Source organism: Lissotriton helveticus, chromosome 3_1 (genome assembly GCF_964261635.1).
Source record: "Lissotriton helveticus chromosome 3_1, aLisHel1.1, whole genome shotgun sequence".
NCBI lineage: Eukaryota > Metazoa > Chordata > Amphibia > Caudata > Salamandridae > Lissotriton > Lissotriton helveticus.
The window spans coordinates 1,300,466,271-1,300,490,323 of NC_136061.1; the positions used below are offsets into that span (position 1 = coordinate 1,300,466,271).

A 24,053-nucleotide genomic window follows, 5' to 3' on the forward strand; every position below is an offset into this window, starting at 1 on the left:
ACACAAGGTTATATAATAAATAGCCTTTGTATTACTCATAAACACATTAGAGCATAATCACATATATACACTGTGCCACCTGGCACTAGGTATCACTTTACAGGGGATTGTATACATTACAGGGCCAATCGGGCCACTGACATCACCTCACCACTCATAGAATTTGTGAAAATAACCAGGAACTACTGGCAACATTGCACTTAGCACATTATTATGCAAAACAGAATCAGCAACAGTGCACCATAGTGAACACTGGTCACAGTACAAATCTCATGGGCAACTCTCAGGCATTAGGTACAACACAGTACAGTATGGCTTGTTATGCATACAATAATCAGTGTCCCCAGTAAACACTTGTAAGGTGTGCGCACAACATGTCCCGCCTTAGGCACAAACTGCACCATTGCTGATCCCTACACCACCTCTGATCAGGTTAGAGTGCCTACAACTAGCCAGAGACCCACAGTAGGTTTATTACCCCAGATATCCACATGGGGGTGAAAGTCATGGAGGACAGAAAAAGGCTGCCACTATCTCCACCCTGCCTAGGCTTCTGGGCCACATGCCCACCTAAGACAGGGAATGCAGCAATCGTAGGTTCAGGGGCCCCGCCCTGGGCTCACCCTGGAATACCCACAGGAGTAAGTACCAGAGCCCCCAACAGTGTGCCTGGATCAGCAGCCGCCCGTAACTTGGGCGTAGCTGCTGCCAGTATGCGGGAGGAACCTGGCCAGTATCTCGGGCAACGGGCCCGCAGCACAGTGTGTGCTTTCCAACAGGAGGTGGAGTGGCACGACACTCACCCGCCTCCAGTCGCTCCCCTAAGCTTGTGGATGCTAGCACAGAGCACCTCTCCGCTTCCTGAAGTGCGGTCCTCCTTTTGCGGCTGCAATCACGTAGTGCAGCCGCTCCTTCCTCAATGGAACCAGAAGGGGCAGGACATGGAGCGAAGTCTCTGGCGCCTTCCTTCTTGGAAAGTGGCCCTGCCGTTAACCAGGCTCAATCTTTGCCTGACTTCCAGGTTGTCTCTGCATCTTGCTCATGGGCCCCACCACAATCAGGCAAACTTTGCCTGTCTTCCGGTGGAAGCGGCAATAAGCCGCAACTTCCTCCTGGCACTACAAGGCGGGGTAGGCTTCTCTGGTGCTTCTTGCACTTCTAGCGAGTGAGCCTGCATCTTGGGCCCTGGCACAAATTTCAGCCCCCACAATGTGACTGCACAAACTGGTTGAAACACACAGCGCTCCTTGAAGGGAAAATGCGCTAGCTTCAAGAAGGAGGAAAAGCGCCCGTTGAGAGGGCAACAGAAGTTAAAGCGCTCAGCCCGGTGACAGCCCAAACATGAGCTACGCATGACAGAGCTGGGCACAGGCAGGCCAGCTTGCAGGGCCTCCCAGCAGAGAGCAGCTCCTCCAGACCCTCCAGGCAGCAGCTGGGTCCCACGGCGGTTCCTCCTAGCCGAGTGCTCCTTCAAGTCCAAGTTAGTTTAGTGAGTGTGTGCAACATACAAGGGTATTTGTTCTCCCCCTGACACATGGCTCTGTGCCCGGTCCAAACCAGTTCTTGGGGTACTTCCATACCTCTTTTCATGTGCACCACCACCCTTATTGTTAGTGTGGGTTCTGGCCCCAGACACACCACAGGGGGGCGGAGCCAGCATTGTACAAGGCAGGCACAGACCTATTCAGGGTCAGGGGCTACTCCTGCCACTACTCCAAATGCAGATAAGGCCCATTCAGCCTAGCTCTGACTCACCCAGCCACTGCACCCCCACCCCAGTATCTGTCACTCCAGAGCCAGACATGCAATACACAACAGGCAGTCACAATGACATATAGCACACAAAAATGCCCACTTCTAAAAGTGGCATTTCTAGAATAGTATAAACAAAAAAGGGGGAGATGGAGGTAGATGTTAGGTTCATCCTCCAGGCTTTGTATAGTTATTAACAAACCTGTAAATGACAGATCAGAGAACCTAACCAAAGAGAAGGGCTTCCGCTAAATGTGCGTAACAACGCCCCAAATCTAAGAAGAGAAAATTCTCTTCTTGAGTCCCCTCACTCACCAAGGGTTGCCCTTAGGTGGCATGCTTCATCATTGGGACCATCCCAGATCATGCTACTCATCCCAGATCAGGAATTACCACTGAAACACATATCAGGGAATCCCCAATGTCCTATACTACTCACTACTATGTCTCACTACTCTGAGGCTGCCCTATGAGAGGGCAGCCTCAGAGTAGTGAGAAACCAAAATGGTTGTTTGTCACTACCAGGGCATGCCACACAGTTAAGGCACATGTCCTATCTTTTACCTACAGTGCACCCTACCCATAAGGCTAGCTAGAGCCTACCTTCGGGGTGACTGATTTGTAGTAAAAGGGGAGTCACAGATGTGGCACCCACCTTATGTGCCATGCAACAGCGGCAGTAAACTGTGTGCGCAGGCCCTGCAATGGCAGAGGCCTGAGACAGGTTTGAAAGGCTACTTTGGTGAGTGGCACAAGCAGCGCTGCAAGCCCACCAGTAGCATTTAATTTACTGGCCCTGGATAACTGGGATACCGCTTAAAAAGGAACCGATAGGTAAATTAAATTAGCCAAACAGGTGTAGACCAAGCTTACCATGTTTTACGATATCGAGCACATGGACTTTACACTGGACACCAGTGATAAAGTGCCCAGAGTCTTAAAACCACCAACACCATGGCAGAAAAAAGACTAGGAGGAAGGCAAAACGTTCATGGATGACCCTGCAAAAAGGGCCACGTCCAACAGACAAACACAAAAATTGAGGTTCAGCAACTGGATGGACCTCAGGAGGTTATAGGATTGGCGTGTACACCCAGCAGGTGTGGAGCGGGGACTGATCTACTGGTCTCCCTGGGCTCTCCTGCCCTTAACCCACGACATATGGACTGACTAGAACCTTGGAGAGACTGCCTGTGTTCAAGTACCCCGGTGGCCTGGTGCGCTATGCGGTGCCCTAGATTTCAAGTAGAGCAACAGCTTACTGTGGCGCGTTGGGGTCTTCTGGCACAGTGTGCGCAGAAGAGGGGGGTGGATGGGCAGAGAAGGCCACGGTCAAGTCCAAGATCAAGTTTAATGTCGTGCCTATTTGCTTTACTGTCTTTTACCCGTTGATTCAGCTAAAGTGTTTTTGTTTTGTAAAAATAACATATATACAATTATAGGATACCTCTCCTTTCTTATTTGTTTTCAGTTTGAATAACCTTGTTTGATGTGAATAGAAAGCTACGCCTTGGACAACATAACCTGAATCTAAGCTTTCTTTGGGACAGCGGCATGGAAGAAAGGGGGGAGTCTGGGAGGAGTGAATGGCACGTTGTGCACGTACTAATGACAAACTGCACCACTTACATGCTGTGCACAAGCCAATATAGTGCACTCAATTCCAATTTGGCCAATACCCCCTCACCACATTGATGCATAGACATTTTAGCAGAAAATTCTGATGCATTGTTAGATTTTATTCTTATTCTTAAACATTTTAATCTTGTCACAGATTAATATTCTATAATGCAGATCCTAAGTTTCTGTTTTTTGCATATGATTTTGCCAAAAATTAAACAAACCTTTACCATTTTGCATAAAAGTCCCTCACTATTGCAAACACTAAAACAGATAAAGCAGATATTCTGATTTTAGCCTTGTCCCTGCTTCATCCACTGGTGGGAGGCTGGCGCGGGTCTAGTACAGTTCTAATTGGCAGATCTTTCTGGGAGACTGGGTTCTGGTTAACAGACCTAGTTAAATATTAAGATTGATATGTGATTGCAAGCATCTAATTATTTAAGGTTTTATAAAGTTCCCCTGTAGTCAGGACGGGTGCGAGTCACATAATAACAACAATTTATATGAAACTGCATAGTGGTTACTCAGGGATAAGGAAAGGGATTTAGCAGTGAGCATGTGGGAAGAGGCTTAAATGTTTGCTCGTGTGATGTAGCAGCATACTGCCATGTTCAAGTCAGGGAGGGATGGATTTCAAGAAGAATAGCAATCAGTTATCATTTGTTTTTTTAAACGAAGGCGTCAAGTAGACGTCCAAGGGCATCAGGAAGATGAGTCCTTTTGCCTTCTAAATAAAAAGCTCATAAGAGAAGTAGCAGGGGATGGTAGAAATGTCTCAGTCTGCGTGTCTTAACATAAGCTCTGTGATTATTCCAAATGGTGCACACTGATGTGTGTTGCTGGGACCCGGCTGCTTCCAATACTAGAACAGCTACAATTAAAAGATGCACTGGCTGGGATTTTACCATTTGCTCATTTGTTTAATAACATTTACGAGTATGTGTCACCTTCTGCCATAGCAGAATGTGTGGTTGAGCATTCTTTTAGTTCTCTCTAGCAAATGGTTGGATGGAGGTGTGGGGGGTGGAGGTGGGGGGTGCGTGTAGGTGGAATCTCAAAGGACATGCGCCTAGACACCAATCCAGTAGTCTTTGGGCGCTACCCTACAGTTTGAAACAATGTCTCAATGAAAGGACAGTCTGCAAACTTCAGACTTTGAATTCTCATTGAGGGAGCACCAAAGTTATGGTTCTGCACTCCTGGAGTTCTACCTCCTTGTTTTGGATGCTTGAAGGCTCATTGAGTGATCTGACTCGAGGTGGTCAGTCTAGGCAATATGCAGCACAGTGTAAGATTCTGCATTTGCCCACCTTTTAGATACTGCAGAGTGTTTCGAAGTTGATTCTTGACTCTACGCTGAGCCCTGGAAGGTTTTTAAAGCTAAATTTACATGGTTTCATTATTCCTTGGAGATGCTTGCATGCAACCATAGGAATTATGCATACAAATGAAATGGAAGTTTGATATCTAAGTTAGTCAAATGTTAATGAAGCTGCAACCAATTTGTAAGAGAGCGGGGGTGCATGGAGCGGGACTGAATCATGCTAGAGTAGTTGTTATTTGAGCGTAGATGCATGAAATAGCAAAGTGTGTGAAACAAATTTCAAAGTACACAATATTATTTTCACAGCGCTACTTCAGCTTGGACTAAGGAGACCCTGGAGAAGCTGGGCATTTTGGCAAGTGTGCTCAAGAAAGAAGATTTGGCCCCCATTCCAAACACGGTAAGGCCTGTGCCTAGTGCATTGATCGCCTCACAATGCAACTTGTGGGATCACATGACACAATAGTGTTCGGTGGAGTTCTCAGTTTTTCAAGGGATATTTCAATCCATTATGGAATGAAAAGTAGGTTAGTAAATCAAAGTACTTCTAAAGATAGCATTCGGGAAATATGTCTCAATAATGATTTTGACCACATGCACCAAGTACACACCCTTACTCCCTTTGCTCTCGCGAACGCTAAAGTGAGCTATAGAAGATAAAATATTTATACAATTATTTTTGACAGTGTAGAGTTGTGTTCTTCACCTGCAAAGACATATTTTTCATACTCCTAATATTTTACCAGTGAATAACAGATAGTACATTGTTAACACAGTCTGCAGGGTGTTTACACAAGTGCATTAGGAAAGCTACTCTTTCCACCAGGGTTTCCTAAACAATAAAGTGCTATGATCTCCTAGTGAAGAGAATAACGTCAGGTATGGTTAAAGAAATGCCCACTCCTATGGATAATGTAATGTTTTTGGAAGAATGTGAGCTACACACTTTGTGTTCCGGACAGCCGCAATCTGCTAAAGGATCATGTGTTCCGGCTCATAAGACAGAGGGGAAGAAAAGAACATTTGCATTGGCATTTGCAAATAAATATATGGGAGACATGTCATAAAGATGAAATCCAGCAGTTAACCAAATATTTCTTATATGCGGAAGTAGTGCACACGACGTAACCAAAATTGGCCGTCCAAAAGTAATTTCTACCATTTTATCTCCCATAAGAATCTTTGCTCCTCTACAGAACACGGATCCAAACTCGAAGACAATCTAGAAAACTAAATTAGATATAAAAACGAAACAAAACTTATTGGACGAGTCAGCTTTTCACTCAATCTTAATTGGCACGTTTTTTGATTGGCTGGCTGCAGAACAATTTGTTGCAATCAACATAACAAGACATAGGGCCCAAATTCTGCTCCTTGACTAAAACAACAAGCAAATGAAAGGAGCTATCATGGGGCAGAGAAGCATCAGCTGATTTCCTGGTTCATGCAGGTGGGCCCCAAAGGGATCCCCACCCCCTTAAATAAAAAAGCACATTTTGTGCTGAGTCCATGGACCCTGAGATAGAATTAATGGCCCAGACTCAGCTCCAAAATCTGTGTACCCTGCCCGGGATCCATGAACTTCCTACAAGGACTTTTCCTATGTTGGGACCCATTTTGGGTCTGCAAACATTTAGCTTACTATCAGTCAACCGCTGCTGGGCCCAACCAAAGCTGTGGGCATCATACGATGGGTTCAGATCATGTAACCAACCCCGTACAGTGCATAGTTGAGGGACTTGTACAGAAGGAGATGGCTGCTTGTGCTAGGTTTGGAGCAGATGCTGGTTATAGGCCAGGCCTTGTGGCCAGCTCCAGCTGCCCATAACCAAAGTCCGTGACTGGAAAGGTAGGGTATGTTTTCATAGAAGGTAGATGTCATACATTCAAATAATCCCAGAACCCCACTGTAAAAAACAAGGTTAAAGTGAGTTTATGGTTAGATTTGAATATAACACCCAACATATGTTTAAAAAAGACCTTAGAAATTCAACCCAAAAAACACAGTTAAAATGCTGTAATGGCTACAATTTAAAATCAACAAAAACACACTGAAAGGTGAAAGTTATGGTTATGACCGCAAACCAAAACTTGCACTTTAAATGCAATGCTTATGACATCATTATTTACACCAATAAATAACACCGGTGTAATCAAATAACAACAAATACTCAAACCAATAAATAATAATACAATCCTAGTCATGCCTAATAGTGCTAAATGCAATTAATCTGTCACATCAAGGGTAAGGTCATAAGCAGTGAATATGGTGTGCAAGTTATGGTTTTCATTTCTGTTGTGCAAGGTATGTTTGGGGGTTCAACTATAACTTGGGAATTTGAGTTGTTTTTCAGTTTTAATTCGTAACCATATCTTCCCCTGGTTTTTTAAAGAGGATTTCTGAGGGTTTTTGTAAAACGTACGTTTAGGTATTATAAGCAAAGTTAACCATAACTTCAATGTAACCTTTGTTTCGTCAGTAAATATATATGCAGCTGAGCAGAGTATATTATGCTATTTATTTCCATTGTTGCGTGTGGGGAGAGGTCATGACTTATGACAGGTGAAGCCTCAAGGGGGTCATGACGCCCCTTCCCAGCCTTAGTTAACTGCACCAAAATAAACATGGGAAAAACAAAATACATGTCGGATACCTGTCTAATATAATCCAGTATCGTCATCTTGGGGTTCTGGTTACATTTACAAATCACTTGGCTTTCGGCCTTGTCGTTTATGATGTCACCAGAACATTGAATAGTAATATTAGACCATAATAAACAGGTATCCATTATGCATTGCCTATATAAAATACATATACATAATCAATTTATATTAAGCACTATTAAAAACGTACCTGCAATGTAATGACTCTAATAATGTAATTGTCCATATATGTGGAGACTCCTAATGTAGGGGCCGAGTGTGGTGACTTTTGATGCTGCCAATGTCTCTGAATTATTGCTCATGTAATGAAGTAATACATTACCATAAAGTCATAAAGTATCCAGTCGTGCGGTGCTCTTTACAGTGTAAATATGTTTTTTTCTGAATGTAACCTCTGATTGTGCCAAAGCTCCACCTCGTTGCTTATTGGTCAGTCTCCCAGAGGTACATTCTAAAAACGGTCCCACATTAAATGAGCAAGCAAAAGGCATGGATATGACTGTTGCGTGTTTATAATATGAGTGTTTGCTAGATTGGATTGAGGGAGACATAAACGTTTTTTTTTTACACGCACTGTGGTCAACTACTGTTTAGTTGTTCAGTCATACATTCCCCCGAAATATGAAATGATGAGAAATGAATATGAAATACTATAAAAAAAAAAAGAGAAATATGGCACACTTCCGGGAAATAGCTGCTCCCAATAGGCTCATTTAAATATGCATTGAACAGGTGTTAAGATTTCAAAGCACATTTGCATCAAATATACCTTTGATTAGTGAAATGCACCCCCCCAAAGCAAGACAACTGATATTAGGAAGGAGGCCTTTTGTCACTTGTTAGCTTTAAATGAGGTAATTCCAGTCGACACTACCTCCAGGGCCGGACTGGCTACCGGGCAGTTGTGTGTGCTGCCGAGCTGGGGGCTGATTTCGTTGATAGGGACCTACGTGTGAAAAACGAAATTCGTTTTGCTTTTTTTATTTCAATGCGCACGCCGGTCCCCATCAACGAAATAAGCCCCCACCACAGAGAAATTAGCCCCCAGCTCGGCAGCACACACAACTGCCCGGTAGCCAGTCCGGCCCTGACTACCTCCATACATGAGACTTTTGTTTTGGAACATTAGTTAATCATGTTTTTTTTCTTCTCCAGGAAGAAGTGAAGTCGGCCCTGTTGGCTATCCTCGTCTCCGAAGTACGCCCGAAGGAAGCATTTACTGTTCCCGACTACGACAGCACTCCGGACATTCATCCTCTCTCCGAGAAGCTGGCCAGCATTTACAGCAGCCCGGCCGCAAGCAGCAGCACCAGCCGGAGAAGGAGGGCTCTTGGTAGGTAAAAACGGAGGGTCTGGAAGAACCAAAGGTGGATATTGTCAGTCCATCGGCTCCCAGCTGTCTCAATTCTCTTTTCTTAAAATTTCTGCACAACTCATTCATTAATTTGATTTAAATTCTTATCACAATTTAAACGTCGTGGCTTAATTAATCACTCTCTCTTCCTAGCCTCGTAATCTAAGAACTAAGGTCATAGCTTTAATGCCTGCTCATTCGCTCCGCCACTCTGTCTGCCTTTATTTAATTCCCAGCCCCCTACGACGTCAGTGCTTAATTTGAGCAGGTGCTTTCAGGTGCTCAGCACCTGCACTTCTTTCACAGGGCCGGGGCTACAATTTCTGAACCTGCAGGTGGTGGTCTCACTATTAATTGTTCAATTCAAAATAAAAAGAATGACATACATTGCATCATGACTGGCTGGTAAATGTTCATAGGCAGGCCGGGATACGCCTGTCCAGGCAGGCATGATTGGGTATCACCACGTTAGTGATGATGTCATCACGCTGATCACAAATCCAAGAAGTATTCAACAAACTATGGCTTGCATTCTATTCCCCGAGTCTGCTGCCCCTGCCACTGCCTGAGCTTAAACCTTCCATTGGATAATTGTAGCTGGGGGCTGGCTCATGACGGAGTTGAGGCAAGGAAGATGCAAGAGCGCATTTGGAACTTGGGAGTGAGCGGCTCTTGAGGAAGAATAAATGAAAGTACGTTTGAACTTTCTACTTAATGCGTAGCCAGAGTAGTATATCCGGCAGCCCTGCATTGCTTCTATCCTCAATGTGCTCGATGCGGCTTTGGCCCAACACAACTTTTGTGCGCCATGGCATCACCTGTAAAATCTGTGCGCTGCACCCCAGCATGGTAATTGCTGATCGTGAGTGAGTCCAGTAGGCACCGCAGCCATACTTACCGGCATTGGCAGCATTACTACTGGGGACAATGCCTGTGATGTAGCAGGCAGGGTCACAGCAAGCTGAGTAGTGGATTCCAATGCCGTCACCATTCCTGGACCTACTAATTACAGGCAGCAAGCAGTAAAATGACCTGCTGTGCTCAAGCAGCCACCTGTTCCGCAATAAACCCAGTCATACCACACTGAATAATATATGCAAAAAAGCATTTTCATTTGGTGTGCATTTTGTTTTTGCACTCGGTTTAGGTAAGAACGTAAAACACGTCATCTTCCGCTTTTTTAGAAATGACAACAGGAAAACGCAGAGTTCAAAATAGCAGGGACATGTACAGGCTGAAGACAGGGGTCACAGGCAGCAGCAGTGTTAGAGCTGAGAGACAGCAAGAGTAAAGAGGAGAAGATAAAACGGAGCAAAGTAGAAGAAAGGGAGGAGAGCAAATCAGATACAAAGAGAAGGCAGCCATGATGTAAAGAAGACAGCATTAAGAAGAGAGAAGATAGAATGAAAGGATGTGGAGGACAGGACAGAGGAAAAAAGCAGACAAATGATAAAATGGAGACACAGCTAATCACTGCTATAGAGTGATAGTAAAGAGCCAAGATCAAGGGGAGAGAGAGCAGAGCATGGATACAAGTGAAGAGAAAAAAGGTCAGGGCTAAAATGAATATAGGGCAAATCAGAAATACAGGGTGTGACAAAGATGATAGACAACAATTAGAGAGGGCAGAGGATAGACTCTTAGAGCAAAGACGTTGGGGACAGACAACAGATCAAGGTTAGAAGATAGAGACTGAGGCAATGAGAGTGTTGGAAGTGGGGCACACCGGAGGAAGACGTGAGCGGTGGCCTTCTTGGCAAAATTTTCAGCACCTGCACTTCTTTTTTTTACAAATTAAGCACTGCGTCTAGCAGCCTCAGTGCCGGGATGAATGAGCTACATGTCTCCACTACACCCTCCCTCCAACATTGATGACTTTCATACCAGTGTTTCACATTGCCTCTCACTTAAAAGCTCCATTAACTATTCATATCTTTCCCCACTCGCAATTTCTGAATAAGAAACAAAACCATATTTTTAAAAACACTTTACTATCTTCTCTTGTGAAATCTGTAGCAACACTATAGTGTAAAGCATATGTTGTGCTAATTCGGAACTAAGGGCCCGATGTAGGTAAATCTAATTTACCACTTCTAAAATACCGAATCATACCGATTCGGCATTTAAGAAGTGGTAAATTAGAGGGGGGAAATGTAGGTAATTCTGATTCGGTAAATACCGAATCTGTAAGATTCGGTATTTACCGATTCTGTAAATACCGAATCGGTATCCCCCATTGATTCCTATGGGCCTTGAAGACCTTAGGAATCAATGTGGAATACCGAATCGGTATTTACCGATTCGGTAATTACCTATTCTTGCAAGGGTGCAGGGGGTGTCACTTTGACACCCTCTAGCACCCCAATTACAGGCTTGTGTGCCATGTGGCACACATACATGCCTGTGTGCCACATGGCACAGGTGTACATGCACAGATGTGCATGTACACCTGTATTTGGTATTTTATCACCCAATAGGATTGGGTGGTAAAATACCGAATTCTGTATGCCTGTAGCACTGTAAACAGTGCTACCTACATCTTGATTTTACCGAATCGGTAAAATTACCGATTCGGTATTTTACAGAATCGGTAAATTTACCGATTCGGTAAATTTACTGATTGTGCAAAATATTGCCTCCTACATCTCAATCACCAAATACCGGTCGGTAACGGTCGAATTCGGCCGTTACCAACCGGTATTTGGTGACCTACATCGGGCCCTTAGTGTGCTAAATAGAGTATGTTAGCTTCACAGACAACCAACCTTCCACATTAATTCTGAATCTGGTGTCAGACTTGCATTTTCAGACGTAAAAACGTGTTTGCAGTTTGTCTATATCTCAGAGCAGTAAAGTTCAGGACTCGAACACCCGTTAGAGTCTTGGGCAGTGCTTAGTTTGTAAAATAACAAGTGCCAATGTGCTTTTCACGAGGCTATTGCAGCTTGCACCACCCGTCGGCCTCGCCAGCGTTGCCAATACCAAGTACCAACACAAGTTCTAACCCTCACACATCTACAAATGTAACCATTCAGGCTATGGTCACCGAAAGCTGTGCTCATTTCAAGATTGGACAGACAGCGCCACCATGTGGACGGCTATCATAAGGTCTGGTGTTGATAGTCAAAGGCCATGCAGAGCACCGGAAAATGCCGGTTCAAATTAAGCACTGTTTGGCTGCACTATATAAATATATCAACATAAACAGATAAAGTAAGTGTTCTGTCGGCTGCGATTGCTTACTCTTTCTTGGCACATTTTTTTGGGACAATTATTTTTTCACAGTATGACATGCCATCATGTAACTGCTGTGTTTAAATGACTTCCTGGACTTCCCATGCATTTTCCTGTCACTGCATTACTTACGTGGTTTGTAACACTGTACTTCGTTCATTAACCTTCTCTTCTTGCTCCTCATTTTATATTTCATTGTTATTTCCTGAATGATGATAGTCTGCATTAAACTTTTGTGTGTGTGTACAGAAATTGACGCTTCTTCATGCATCCTCAGCTTTTGTTACAATATATATTGTGAATGGCGCAGAGAATTTATGGTCAAAATAAAAACACTGATTCGGAGTTTGCGACCGCAAAAATGCTATTTGCAATCTACTAATCAGATTTGAAGTGTCAGTAAACTTTTACTAACTCTTAAAAAATTATATCAACCCCATGCCTATTCGGTATTTGGAAGGTGCGAGTAGTAGGCGTCCCTTCCAAAGACCAGATCGCTATGACATGTATCAATGGTTTGCGATCAAAATGTAATCATAAAATATAGAAACGTTACCTAGTCCTGAGTTAAAGTAGTTTGCTATTTGCAAAATGGAAGGGGTTCCCTTAGCCCCTTCTGCTGTGTGAATGTAAAAAACAAATGTGTTTGAGAGTTGGCAGTTGTCCCCTTCCATTCCAGATCTGCGGTGTTTCAGCAGACATCATAATTTCATTAGGGTTGTATCAGAATTACAAGGCCTCTCATAATAAGGACCTCAGTGTCGTGACCCCAACCCCAGTGCCGGACTGACTACTGGACAGTTTGGAATGCTGCCGAGCTGGGGGCTGATTTCACTGCAGTGGGGGCTGATTTCGTTCATGGAGACCTGCGTGTGCTTCGAAATAATTAAAGCAAAACGAATTTCGTTTAGCACACGCAGGTCTCCATGAACGAAATCAGCCCCCAGCTCAGCAGCATTCCAAACTGCCCGGTAGCCAGTCCGGCCCTGCCAAACCCTGATCTTTGTGTGTGACGTCTTACAAGCAGTCGACCTATGTATACAAGTCAACGGGAAGTCCATCAATGTGTACTTTCTTTCAAACTTGTGGTTGGTCCACTGCCTACTCAAACAATCTTAAAGAAAGTAAACTTTTAAGAATTTTTTAAGGCAGCCTTGTTTCCTTTGAGAAAAACAGTCTGCCTTTAAAACAAAAAAACCTTACCTTTATCATTCTTATATATTAAAAGGTCGTCACAGACATGGTGGTCCCCTTGAGCTAGAAGGCCACCATGCGTATGATGGCCACCAATCGGAGTGAATCGCCCTTTGCGACCTACCTTATTAATATTAATGAGGTAGGTCAGATTACAACTCACTCTGAATCAGAATTTTACTAAGCAACCTAGTAGTACATAGGCTGGGTATTAAAACTGCAATTATATGTCATGGAACTGAAGCATCATGGGGATGTTCAACAGAGAATCATGGACAAAACCACTGTGGAAGCAACAAATCACATAGTCCAGCCAAGACCCTCACACTACAGACTTATTATGAGCTGCCCGGTAAACAAGGGAGATCTTCCCCACCCCTGGGGTTACCGATAACAGGGATACCTGTAACTCCGGGGCTGGCACAAATCTGGCTCATGACAAGGCAGACTCTGGAGGTCCACACAAAAATGAGGAATTTCCGGGGAAAATCAGTACTTTCAGGTCCAATTCCGCGGTAATTCATCATATTGGGCTAGATATTTATCTAAAAAATCCTGGTGAAAGTTTAGAGATCTTTGGTGTTTCAGCAGATGTCATAATTCCAATGACCCAAGGAATGACAACAATGTGTGTGCCTGATAAGGGATGAGAATAGAGATCCTCTAGCCTCACGTTTTCAAATAATTCCAATAAGGCCATATCGAAATTAAAAGCCCACTCATAATGAGGATCTCAGTGTCCTGACCCCCAACCTTAATTCTTTGTGTGTGTGAATGCTTACAAACAGACGACTTGTGTATACAAGTAAAGGGGAAGTCGCTATGTACTTTCTTTAAAACGTGTGGTTAGTCCGCCTTCAGAACGTGACTACACAAATAAGGAGCAAAGAATGCTTGCCTGATGTTCTTAAGAAAGAATCATGTATCCTCCGGGTTGAATCTGGAGAACTGTTCGTACGTAATGCTTACTGTATTTGTCTCCAGGAGGTGTTAAAAAAATTGGCAGGGCCAGCACCCAGAATAAGTCTTCCAGACCATCTGAGAAGTAGTTTGTTTGGGGACCTGGTTCCTGAGAGATAAGAGTATAAAAAGTTGTGTTGGCCCTGTGTCTCATGAGTATGCTGTACTCTTTACCGTTTTCTCAGGTAAATAGTGTGCCACTTGGAAAACTGTGGATAACTGCACCAGTTTTTGTGGTCGCCTACAAGTGATTTTAAGGTGTCTGAGGTCATAAGGACCAACCCAAAGAACCTATATCAAAAACATTGAAAATAGTTTTTTTTCTTCTAAAATCTGCTTTTATAGGTCATGTTGACATTTTTTTCTGTACAAATCAAATGCATTAGTGACTACAAATAAAATGGAGTGGAAAATGGATAATTTGCTGCGATGATAGTACTTCCTTGGACAACCAAATCACTTCGACACATACAAAGTTTTTCAAATCCTGCAATTGGCATCTCCCAAGGTGTCCCACAATATCAGAGAAACCTGATGCAACCCTTATATGATGGGAAACAACCTTTACAAAGCAACTTTTACAACGCACTACCATTACAAAAAAACTTTTACAACGCAACATCCATTACATCGCATGCCATTACAATGCAACCATTACAACGCATGACACTACAACGCATACCACTACAACGCATGTCATTACAACGCATACCATTACAATGCATAACATTACAAAGCATAGTACCCTTACACTATCCAACACTCACCCTACTGTTGCACCCCCTGGAGTTAGAATAGTAATTTTTACTTCTACACTATCCAACACTTACCCTACTGTTGCACCCCCCCGGGAGTTAGAATAGTAATTTTTACCCCTACACTATCCAATACTTACCATACATGCAATGTACTGTTATGCGCTGTAATGGTATGCGTTGAAAAGGTAGTATGTGTTGTAATGGAATGCATTGTAAAGGTAGTTTTTAAAAATTAGTTGTAATGGCATGCGTTGTAATGGAATGCGTTGTAATGGATGTTGCGTTGTAAAAAATGTGTTGTAAAGGTATGCGTTGTAAAAGTATGCGTTGTAACTTCATACATCCTTATATGATACATCGCTTGCCTGAAATGTGGAAAAATATCCAAAGCCAAGGATCCTCCATTTTCTTTAAATTCATCTAAATACGTGAATGTGCATGCTACACGATGGTCCCCAACTTGGTTATGTCTCAGTGGTGCCCTGGGTTCTAATGTGAGTTCCCACTGGTGGTTGTTTCCAATAGGAATCTCGTGAGTCAGCATCCTAGTGAGTCTGTTATAGGCATATATCATTCAGACCAGTGTGTTAAATTGTGCCCTAATCCTAACACAGGACTCAGTAAGAATATTGGTTAGTAGCACCCCATCTATCGTCGGGAGAGTGAGAATTTCCCTGCTCAGTCTTAACTGTGTTAATAAAAAGTGAGAGCAGTTGTGCAAAAAAGGATTCTAGTAGGATGACAGTAACATTTATGAAAAGCTACAAAAGCTCTCTCTCGCTTAATAATCGGACAGTGGGAGTGGCTGTCAACATGTGGTCTTCTCTTTGATTCGATGGCTAGGACCGATCTGTAGCAGTGGTGGCTGGTATATTTTAAAAGTGGTGAGGCATTAATATTATATCCAAGTATAATTCACAAGCATGAGCAGCACATGATCGCAAACCTAAAAAGGTGTGTGTGGGTGGAGGGGAGAAGGGGTAGGAAGGGTGGGGGATTCAGCGATGGAGGCATGGAAACCGTAATAGGGATCAAATGAGAGCAGGTGAGGCAAAGGCACACACAAGAGATTCTGAGGGAATGGTTAAGAAAAGGAGCACAGAGGCAACTATATTAGGTTTTTATCCCTTGACTACATCCTACATGTGATATATGCAAGCAGTCCTTCTGCCTTTAAAACTGCAAAGACTTCTGGGGCTCATGTGTCCCACAAATACACCTCTACTACCCATGTGAGCTCAAAACACTCTCTTGGCATGCATGTACCACATGCAGACACACACAGACACACACCTACACACACACACACTTCAACCAACTTTGTCTCCTTGCACTGTTTCTTCCTACGATGCACATGCTCATGCCTCTGACAGGCAGAGGGCAGAGACTGTTTAAAGTAAGAGAATGCCAACTTTCTAAATGTGGCATTTTCAGACTTGCAAGTTAAAATCTAACTTTACCATACGTTGTGACAAATTGTGAGTCCATAGATACCAAATTTGAAATGTCTATTTTTTCCCAACTGGAAATTACACTTATAAAATATAATAATGTAATCACAGTGTTAACCTGTGGGAGAGATAGGCCTTGCAAATGGGAAACACAAATGTAAACATTCTCAATACCAGGGCATTTTAAATGTAAACGTACATGTCCTACTTTTTGAATACACTGCACCCTGCCATGGGGCTATCAAGGGCCTGCTCTAGGGATGACTTATATGTCTTAAAAAGAGTTTGGGTGTGGCAAGAGGGTTAACTTGCAAGGTCGACATAGAAGTTTCAAACTGCACACACAGGCTCTGCAATGGCAGGCCTGAGCCATGTTTGAAGGGCTATTGATATGGGTGGCTGTGGGCGTGGGAGTAGGGACGACCTTGACACCAAATAGTGCGGTTAAAGAAGGTTTTATTTTTATAGGTTTTGGGGGTTTTGACATCAGCGTCTTTCTATGTCTTAGGGTTAGTCTTTCCCGGGCGAATGCACTGGAGTCCGTGACTGTTGTCTTCTCCGGTTCAAGTTTAGGGTAGGTAGAAGGATTTCAAGGGTTTCTCCGGCTCCGGTACATGGAACAAAACCACAAGAGAGGGAAGCCGTTAGTATGCAAACCTCAACGGGTGTTGCACCAAGAGGGTCCAGGGAAGTGAGGGTAACCCAGTGAGATGAGCTCATGCCACTGTACAGTGCTCGGTGATCGGGGAGGGGGGTTGAGGTACCGGGGAGGAAAAAGGAAAATGAAGGGAGGGTAACCACAGGGATTGGTGTCACTACAACGCATGCTTTTACCACGCATGCCTTTACAACGCGGTTTTTACCACGCAGTCCATTACAACGCATAATGCTTTTAGGCGCTGGATAGTGAATTATTTAATTTACTATTCCAACTCCAGTCCCCGTGGATAGCAGGGAAGGTGTTGGATAGTATATTAAATACATTCCCTATCCTAGAGCGCCCCCCAGCGCATTGCGTTGTAATGGTTTGCGTGGTAAAAGTTGCGATGTAATGGTAGTGCGTTGTAAAAAAATCGTTGTAACCGTGCTACACCAACCACAGAGGGAAGGAACAAACCGGGAGCTTTTGTACACTATTTACACGCTGTCACTACGCCTCCCCACCCAGGCTGCCCAACGCCGCCGTACCTGGGAAAGCCACACTCCTCCCTCGGGAGTGTGGCACGGCGGTCCACAGGGTCGTTGGCCTCCTGGCTTTACTCCGTCCTCCGTCTCTCCGTCTCTCCCGTGTTCTTCCTTCGGACTGTCTCCTTCCTCGCCTTCTCCGTTTTCGCCACTTTTCTCCTTTCCGCTCTCCTCCAGCTGGTCTTCCTCCGAGGTGCTTGCACACCCGGCGTACATGACTTCCTGTCTTTTGTCCAATCCGGACATTCTGACGTCTGGCGGGGGCGTGTTCTCCTCCTCCGTGGTATACACCCAATTAAAGGAGCCGCTGTAGTTGTCCTCGTTGTCGGGTCCGCTCTGTCCGCCATTCCATCATTCTGACTGCAAAGAAGGAGGGGGTGCAGAGTCAGTGGGGTACGGTTTCCACCATTCACGAGTGACCTGAGCCCCTACTGCGTTACAGTGGCACAATCAGTGCTGTAGGCCCACTGGTAGCATTTCATTTGCAGGCCCTGTGTAAGGTAGTGCACTTTACTAGGGACTTATAAGTACATTAAGTATGCCATTGTGGATAAGCCAATGTTACCATGTTTTAAGTACAGAGTGCATGCACTTTGGCACTGGTTAGAAGTGGTAAAGTGCACAGAGTCCTAAAGCCAGCAAAATGAAGTCAGCAAAAAGGAGGCCAGAAGGCAAAAAGAACACCCTCCAGCAATTGAACAATTTACAGTTACCACTCAACCCCTATTAAGCCATATGTCTGCTTGCAAACAAACTGCCCACTGTTAATGATGCAAAACCAATGCAGAAATACAGACCAGAAAGGAAACGCTCAAGACCGCTGTGACGTAATGGGCTTTTAAGTATAGCCTAGCACTTCAAATAATTTTCAACAGGACAATTTTCTGAATATTCTGAACTTCAAGGTAAAATGAATCTCTCAAATATCTTTTTCTTGTAATGGTGGGGTGAGAGGGCGCTCAAGCCTTGTTATGATGACTGACAGGTTGTCTTCAAATTGTGAATACTAGTGGCTAATTTTATTCCGCCCCTCCCTAGTACAGATTTTTTTAAAGCCTGTCAAATTGGAAATGTTATTAAAGAACTTCTTGCAAAAAGATTGATTTTTTTTGTTGGAGAAAAAGAAAATAAACTACACTTCTAGAATACACATTCAGGAACTAAAAGGGATTTAGAGTGAACGTACTCCCAATAAATCTTTGTTCTTCTTTTTATGAAAAGTTGCCTGATTGCGAAATTGTGCAAAGTTCACTAACTTTGTGATTTCACAAAATTGCAAAGTTTAAAACTACTTTACACAAGCACACTAGGATATAATGAAATCTGCAAACTAGTTTCTTCTCTCCACAGGCGCCTAAAACTTTTGCTGGAATCATTTATTTGAAGAAGGCCATGTGTTACACCTCAAACTCTATTTCTTGAGCGACAGGGGCTCCAGATAGATTTGTAAGATTGTCATACTAGCCTACAAAAGCTCTGTACAAATGATTTGGTCCTTGGAGACAGACCTGTAGAGCACTAACCATAAACCGTGAAATGGAAATGAGTTACAACATGTTGAGAGAAATATTTAGAATGTGATACTATGGCTATTTCTGTTTCACAGACTGTGCAAACACGGCCCCAGATGCTGATACTATCAACATTCTCAAGGAATTCAACGTGGGATGGACCCCAGAACAGCTCACCTGCCTCACCAACGAGAGTTTTATCAATGGACTTGAAGTCCTCAGTAGAGTTCAAGGCTTTTCAACTGACCAGCTGGTGGCCCTCAAGAATAAAGCTATGCAGGTAGGATGACCAGCCAGAAGACAACTATTATTTACCCATTTCTAGAGCAATAGGTCCGGAAAGTCATATCATAAGGGTACCAGAGGCAGGATTGAATATTCAAAGGGTCGAGAATGTATGCTATTGCATTCAAGAGCATTAAAGTCAGGATGTTATGTGTCTGAGGACTACAATGAGGATAGCCATTTTAATGGCACTGTGGCTGGACTGCGAGGTTCTAAGGGTAATGCATGACGGGAAACCTAACTCAATGATAGCAAAAGCTAGGATTTAATATCTGTGTTTTCTTGTTATCAAAGACATTGAGGACAATTGAAATACACTCTGAGAATCGAGAAGAGCAATTCCAAGCATGCACTTGAACATTAATTGTACTTTTAAAAGCAAAATGTGTAATATACATTAAAATATTTCATTTGATAGTCTGGAGGCCAATGATTAAGTCAGTTCATTTTGATGCACAGTACTTCCTCGCCTGATATGCTTTTAATTTTTCTTTAAAAAAAAAACGTGGGTAGAAAAATATATATTTGTCTATAATCTAGAATAATAAAACAAAAATCACACAAACATTGTAATGTAATTGCAGCAGAAATGCAGTTTGCTTAATTGATTCATGTACAGTATCTCCAAACATTAAGTAAAGTAAGTGTTTAATCTCAATGCATAGGCAGGAGTCTCCAACAAGTCGAGGTCGAGCTGCCAGTAGCTCTAAGCCTGTCTTGTGTCCATATTCTCATTGGCCTCCTCCATAAGTGGCAGTCGATACACCCCATACCTTATAAATGTCAACAATTGGCTTGATTGGGCAACTGCCGATCTTATGCGAAAATCTGAACACTCCCTCACAAAAATCGACTCAGTTTCAAATGTGTACTTAGAACATGCTGTTCCCGTGATCCACTACTCGAGAATTAAACCCCTGAATAACAGAAAGGATTCATATTAACAGTTGGGAGTCCCTCGATATAAAGCGTCCTGCATTTCTGCACTTTCACGCACATTATAGTAAAGGTTTTTGCATTATTCATTTTAATTTTCCTCAAAGTCCATAAAATGCCCAGAAGTATCCATCAATGTGTGTAGGCCGACAGGTGTCCTGTATAGTAGGACAGCATTTTCAGCATACAGTAGGATTGGCATTAGGCGTCTACCGACAACAGGTGTGTCAGCCTGCATGGTCTGAAGGGAGCCTTCTACCCCATTATAAAAAAGTGTCAATTGGATAGCATTTTAGAATGGTTTAATTCATTTAAATCATTATAATTAGCAGTGACATAGATTCCAAGATATATAATCAGGCGATGTGGGTCTTGATATGTCCATAAATTTGTAATTGATCAAATATATATATTCAATTTTCTAATGACCTGCTCTCAAATATATAATCATATCTTCTGCAAATAGTTTCAGTTTATATTGGGGAGAGGTGCTGAAATCTTATTTTCCATAGAAAATGTATTCACTAATGGTTTAATAAATAAGGCAAATAAATCAGGAGAAAAAGGGCCACCTTGTCGGGTTCCTCTAGTAACATACATTTTGATAACCTATGACGAGTTAATCATGACGGTTGCCTTGCGTTTGTGATATAGTTTCGTTAAGGTGGCTATAAAGGTTCTAGACTGGCCACATTTCTCTAAAACAGACAATAAAGCTTCTCAGCCTGCTAAATCAAAGTACTTTTCAGCGTCGACCATAATCATAGCGGTTTTATGACACTTGGAAAAAAGAAGTCATTAATGAAATCGGTTTGTATCTGTCTGCTGGGTAAATAGGACGATCAGCCAAAATCTGGGCAAATAGTGTACAGTCCGTACTTAGAAGACCTATCGGTATACACAACCCATTGTTTTTTTACATCTTTTTTTCAGGAATCTTACAACGTTTACCTCACAAAATAAATCAGGAACAGGGCCTCTCATCAGTATATCATTTACAAAGGACGGAACACCTTTTTCAATTGAGAAACAAACTTTTATAGAATTTTACTCTCAGATCATCATTACCATCTGTTATTCAGCGCCAAGAGACCTCTGGATGACCGTGCGCTTTACAAATACACATGTTATGTTATGTTACCACACACGTTCCCATTGTTATGACCGTATAGCATAAACAAAAATCCAGATTCTGAAATAGATTGAGTAAATAAACGGTTCTGCTCAATCGATACTGTAGGATTAGGTAATTTGTTCAGATATTCAAAAGTTTAAATTTTAGAAGCCCTGCAATCTGACTTATAGTGGTTTAAAAACATTGCCTATGCCTTGTTGGTCATTAATTAATTGTTGAGCTATAGGATCTTGAACCAACCTGAGGAAGTTCTGATTTGAGGAAACCTTTGCAGCCCGGACTAGCATTTTACTGATATGCGCATTCCCTTTGTAAATACGTCAATTTGCGTTCCTATTATTTACTATCGATTCCATTGTGTAAGAAACCTTGTAATGTTTGGCATGACTTTTCAGAATTGAACGTAACACAATCTGATTCTGTTCCTAACAGCTGGGAGACTGCCGGTTCAATGCAAGTCTGCATCCAAGTTAATTGTGATTATCTTTTCTTGTAGAGATGAGCAAACATTCATTTGCCAACATAAAGTGTCTTGGGAAGCATACCAAGTATTGGCCAAACTTGTGCTGCCTACATTTTTTTTACGGAATTCACAAACAAATGGAGGGAGATATCCTCAAGAACGTGTGATAATTACTGCAAAATTCGCTAAACGCAACTCTTCACATCGCGGGAAAATAACGCGGTGTTAACGTTGTATTCTCAACATGGCGGTACCATGCGATAGTCTCATGATAATGCTTCAAATGACTGCGTCAAAATCAACACGACGCCGCAAAAATGCGAAACACGATCGTGAAAAAAGCGGCGATGTCCCAAAGCAATACAAAAATCAGCGATAACCAGCGACAGGCATGCAATTCCCATTCGTCATGCGGGAAAATGCACCAGAAAAGCAGTGAGATGACAATGTACGAGTACAACCACACATCCATGATGTAGAACAAATGTCCATTGTCCCGCATCAAATAGGCATCTCCTCACAAACAGTCACAATGTACATTGACATGCAGTCTGCATGTAAACTGCGCCAATGCGGAAACATACATGGAACACACTGTGAAACCACATCTCCTCTTCACATTGCAGAGGGACAATCAACAACTCCTGCACACAGATGTGTCAAGTCCATGATCAATCAAGTGTGAAAGCATGGACGAATGCAGGGGCAGTGACTCCCCCTTACGTACATGTTGCTCATGTTGTGGGACTTGAGTCACAGGGTGCATCCCTGCATCATGGTGGTACATATTTGACCCCAAAAGAAGCCCTGTTGTCACTTGTAGGTCACAAATGATTTGGGACACATGTGAAATGCCGAACAATGGGATTCCGTACTATCTGTGACATACAGAACTGGCATTTCGAATACGTGACACCCTGATCAGCCTCTCCGTACAAAGGTGACACACCCACCATCTATCATCAAGTTATGAAATTGTTAGCACTACATGATGCACTTACACTTGTCTGAGTGATGTGCTTGTACAGATGAGTGTCTTGGAATGCATTTATTTGCACATGCTGTGCCTGTGGTCATTTTGTACTGTCCCATGATTGCTAAGGACTGTCACAATGTGCCGTCCTCATGTGAAGAAATTGTCAATGATGGTGTTCCTACAGGCTATTCCTGCTGCGCCTGCTGTGGGGTGTGGTCCACCTGCCTCATCTCCCTCATCATCGTCCGGTGCATATGGCACTTGTATCCATGGGGCATTGGTGCATAAACATATGTTGTGCAACACACAACATGCAATGATCATCTTGCACACAATGTTTGGTCTTTACAGGAGCCTTCCACCTGTGATGTCCAGGCACCTAAAACGTGACTTCAACATGACAAATGTGCGTTCCATGATGCCCCTGGTGCGTTTGTGGGCCGCATTGTACTGCCTCTGTGCCTGTGTGTTTGGGGCTCAGAGGGATGTCATCATCCAAGTGCAGAGTGCATATCCTTGATCACCTGTGACAGTGCAGAGAGACATGAGTCAATAGTTTGTTCTAAATGATGTGTTGGCAGTCTCACTGGCATATTGGTGTGTGATATGTGTGACTTTGTGATTCCTGTTTGACATGTACTGCTTGTAGCAAATGTGCGGCATCAATGAGTATTACGTAGCCTCATTGCTGCTCCTCCATCCCCCCCGGCCTATTGACAATTGTGCGTAGTGCAGTTGCATCTATTGCACTCCTACGGCACATCATTGTCATGCCTGTCTGCGCATGTTCACAAGCCTGACAACAACACTGTGATATTGTGCGCTGAAGGTGGGCAGCCACTTGTGTGTAGGCCTATGGCAAGGATAGGGCGGACACAGATGTAGAGTTCATGGCTGGCTGAACTCGCCATGCGGTTGAGGGTAGACCTTTGGTTTATGCTGCGGTAATAGCGACACACACAACAGTTGGCATGTATGATATCTAACCCCGAGCGGGCTTGCGCGCCCTCATTTACCCCTTCGGTCGAGCCCACACTCCGGGGGCATGCTACATAGCTACATTGTCCATTGCGGGACGGGTGGCGCCAACACTACAGCAGAGACACACTCATTAGTTACTACTTTGGCAAGGCCTAAACTTAACCACGCCCAGAGCCTTGGGTTGATTAACCACACATCTATGCTGGACTGTCATACACAAGTCCACTCCGCTTACACTCACGGGGTATGACACAGCTACATGGCCCA

The 24,053-nt window shown here is 43.3% G+C and overlaps 1 protein-coding gene across 1 annotated transcript in view; it reads left to right on the plus strand.

Moving 5' to 3' along the window:
• LOC144824950 (otoancorin-like) overlaps positions 1–24,053 on the plus strand; it is a 559,576-nt gene that overhangs the window by 379,264 nt on the left and 156,259 nt on the right. The window contains exons 16-18 of the mRNA XM_078683892.1: positions 5,006–5,099; positions 8,519–8,696; positions 19,106–19,290. Of these exons, the coding sequence (XP_078540018.1) occupies positions 5,006–5,099; positions 8,519–8,696; positions 19,106–19,290 (457 nt within the window). The remainder of the gene's footprint in view (positions 1–5,005; positions 5,100–8,518; positions 8,697–19,105; positions 19,291–24,053) is intronic.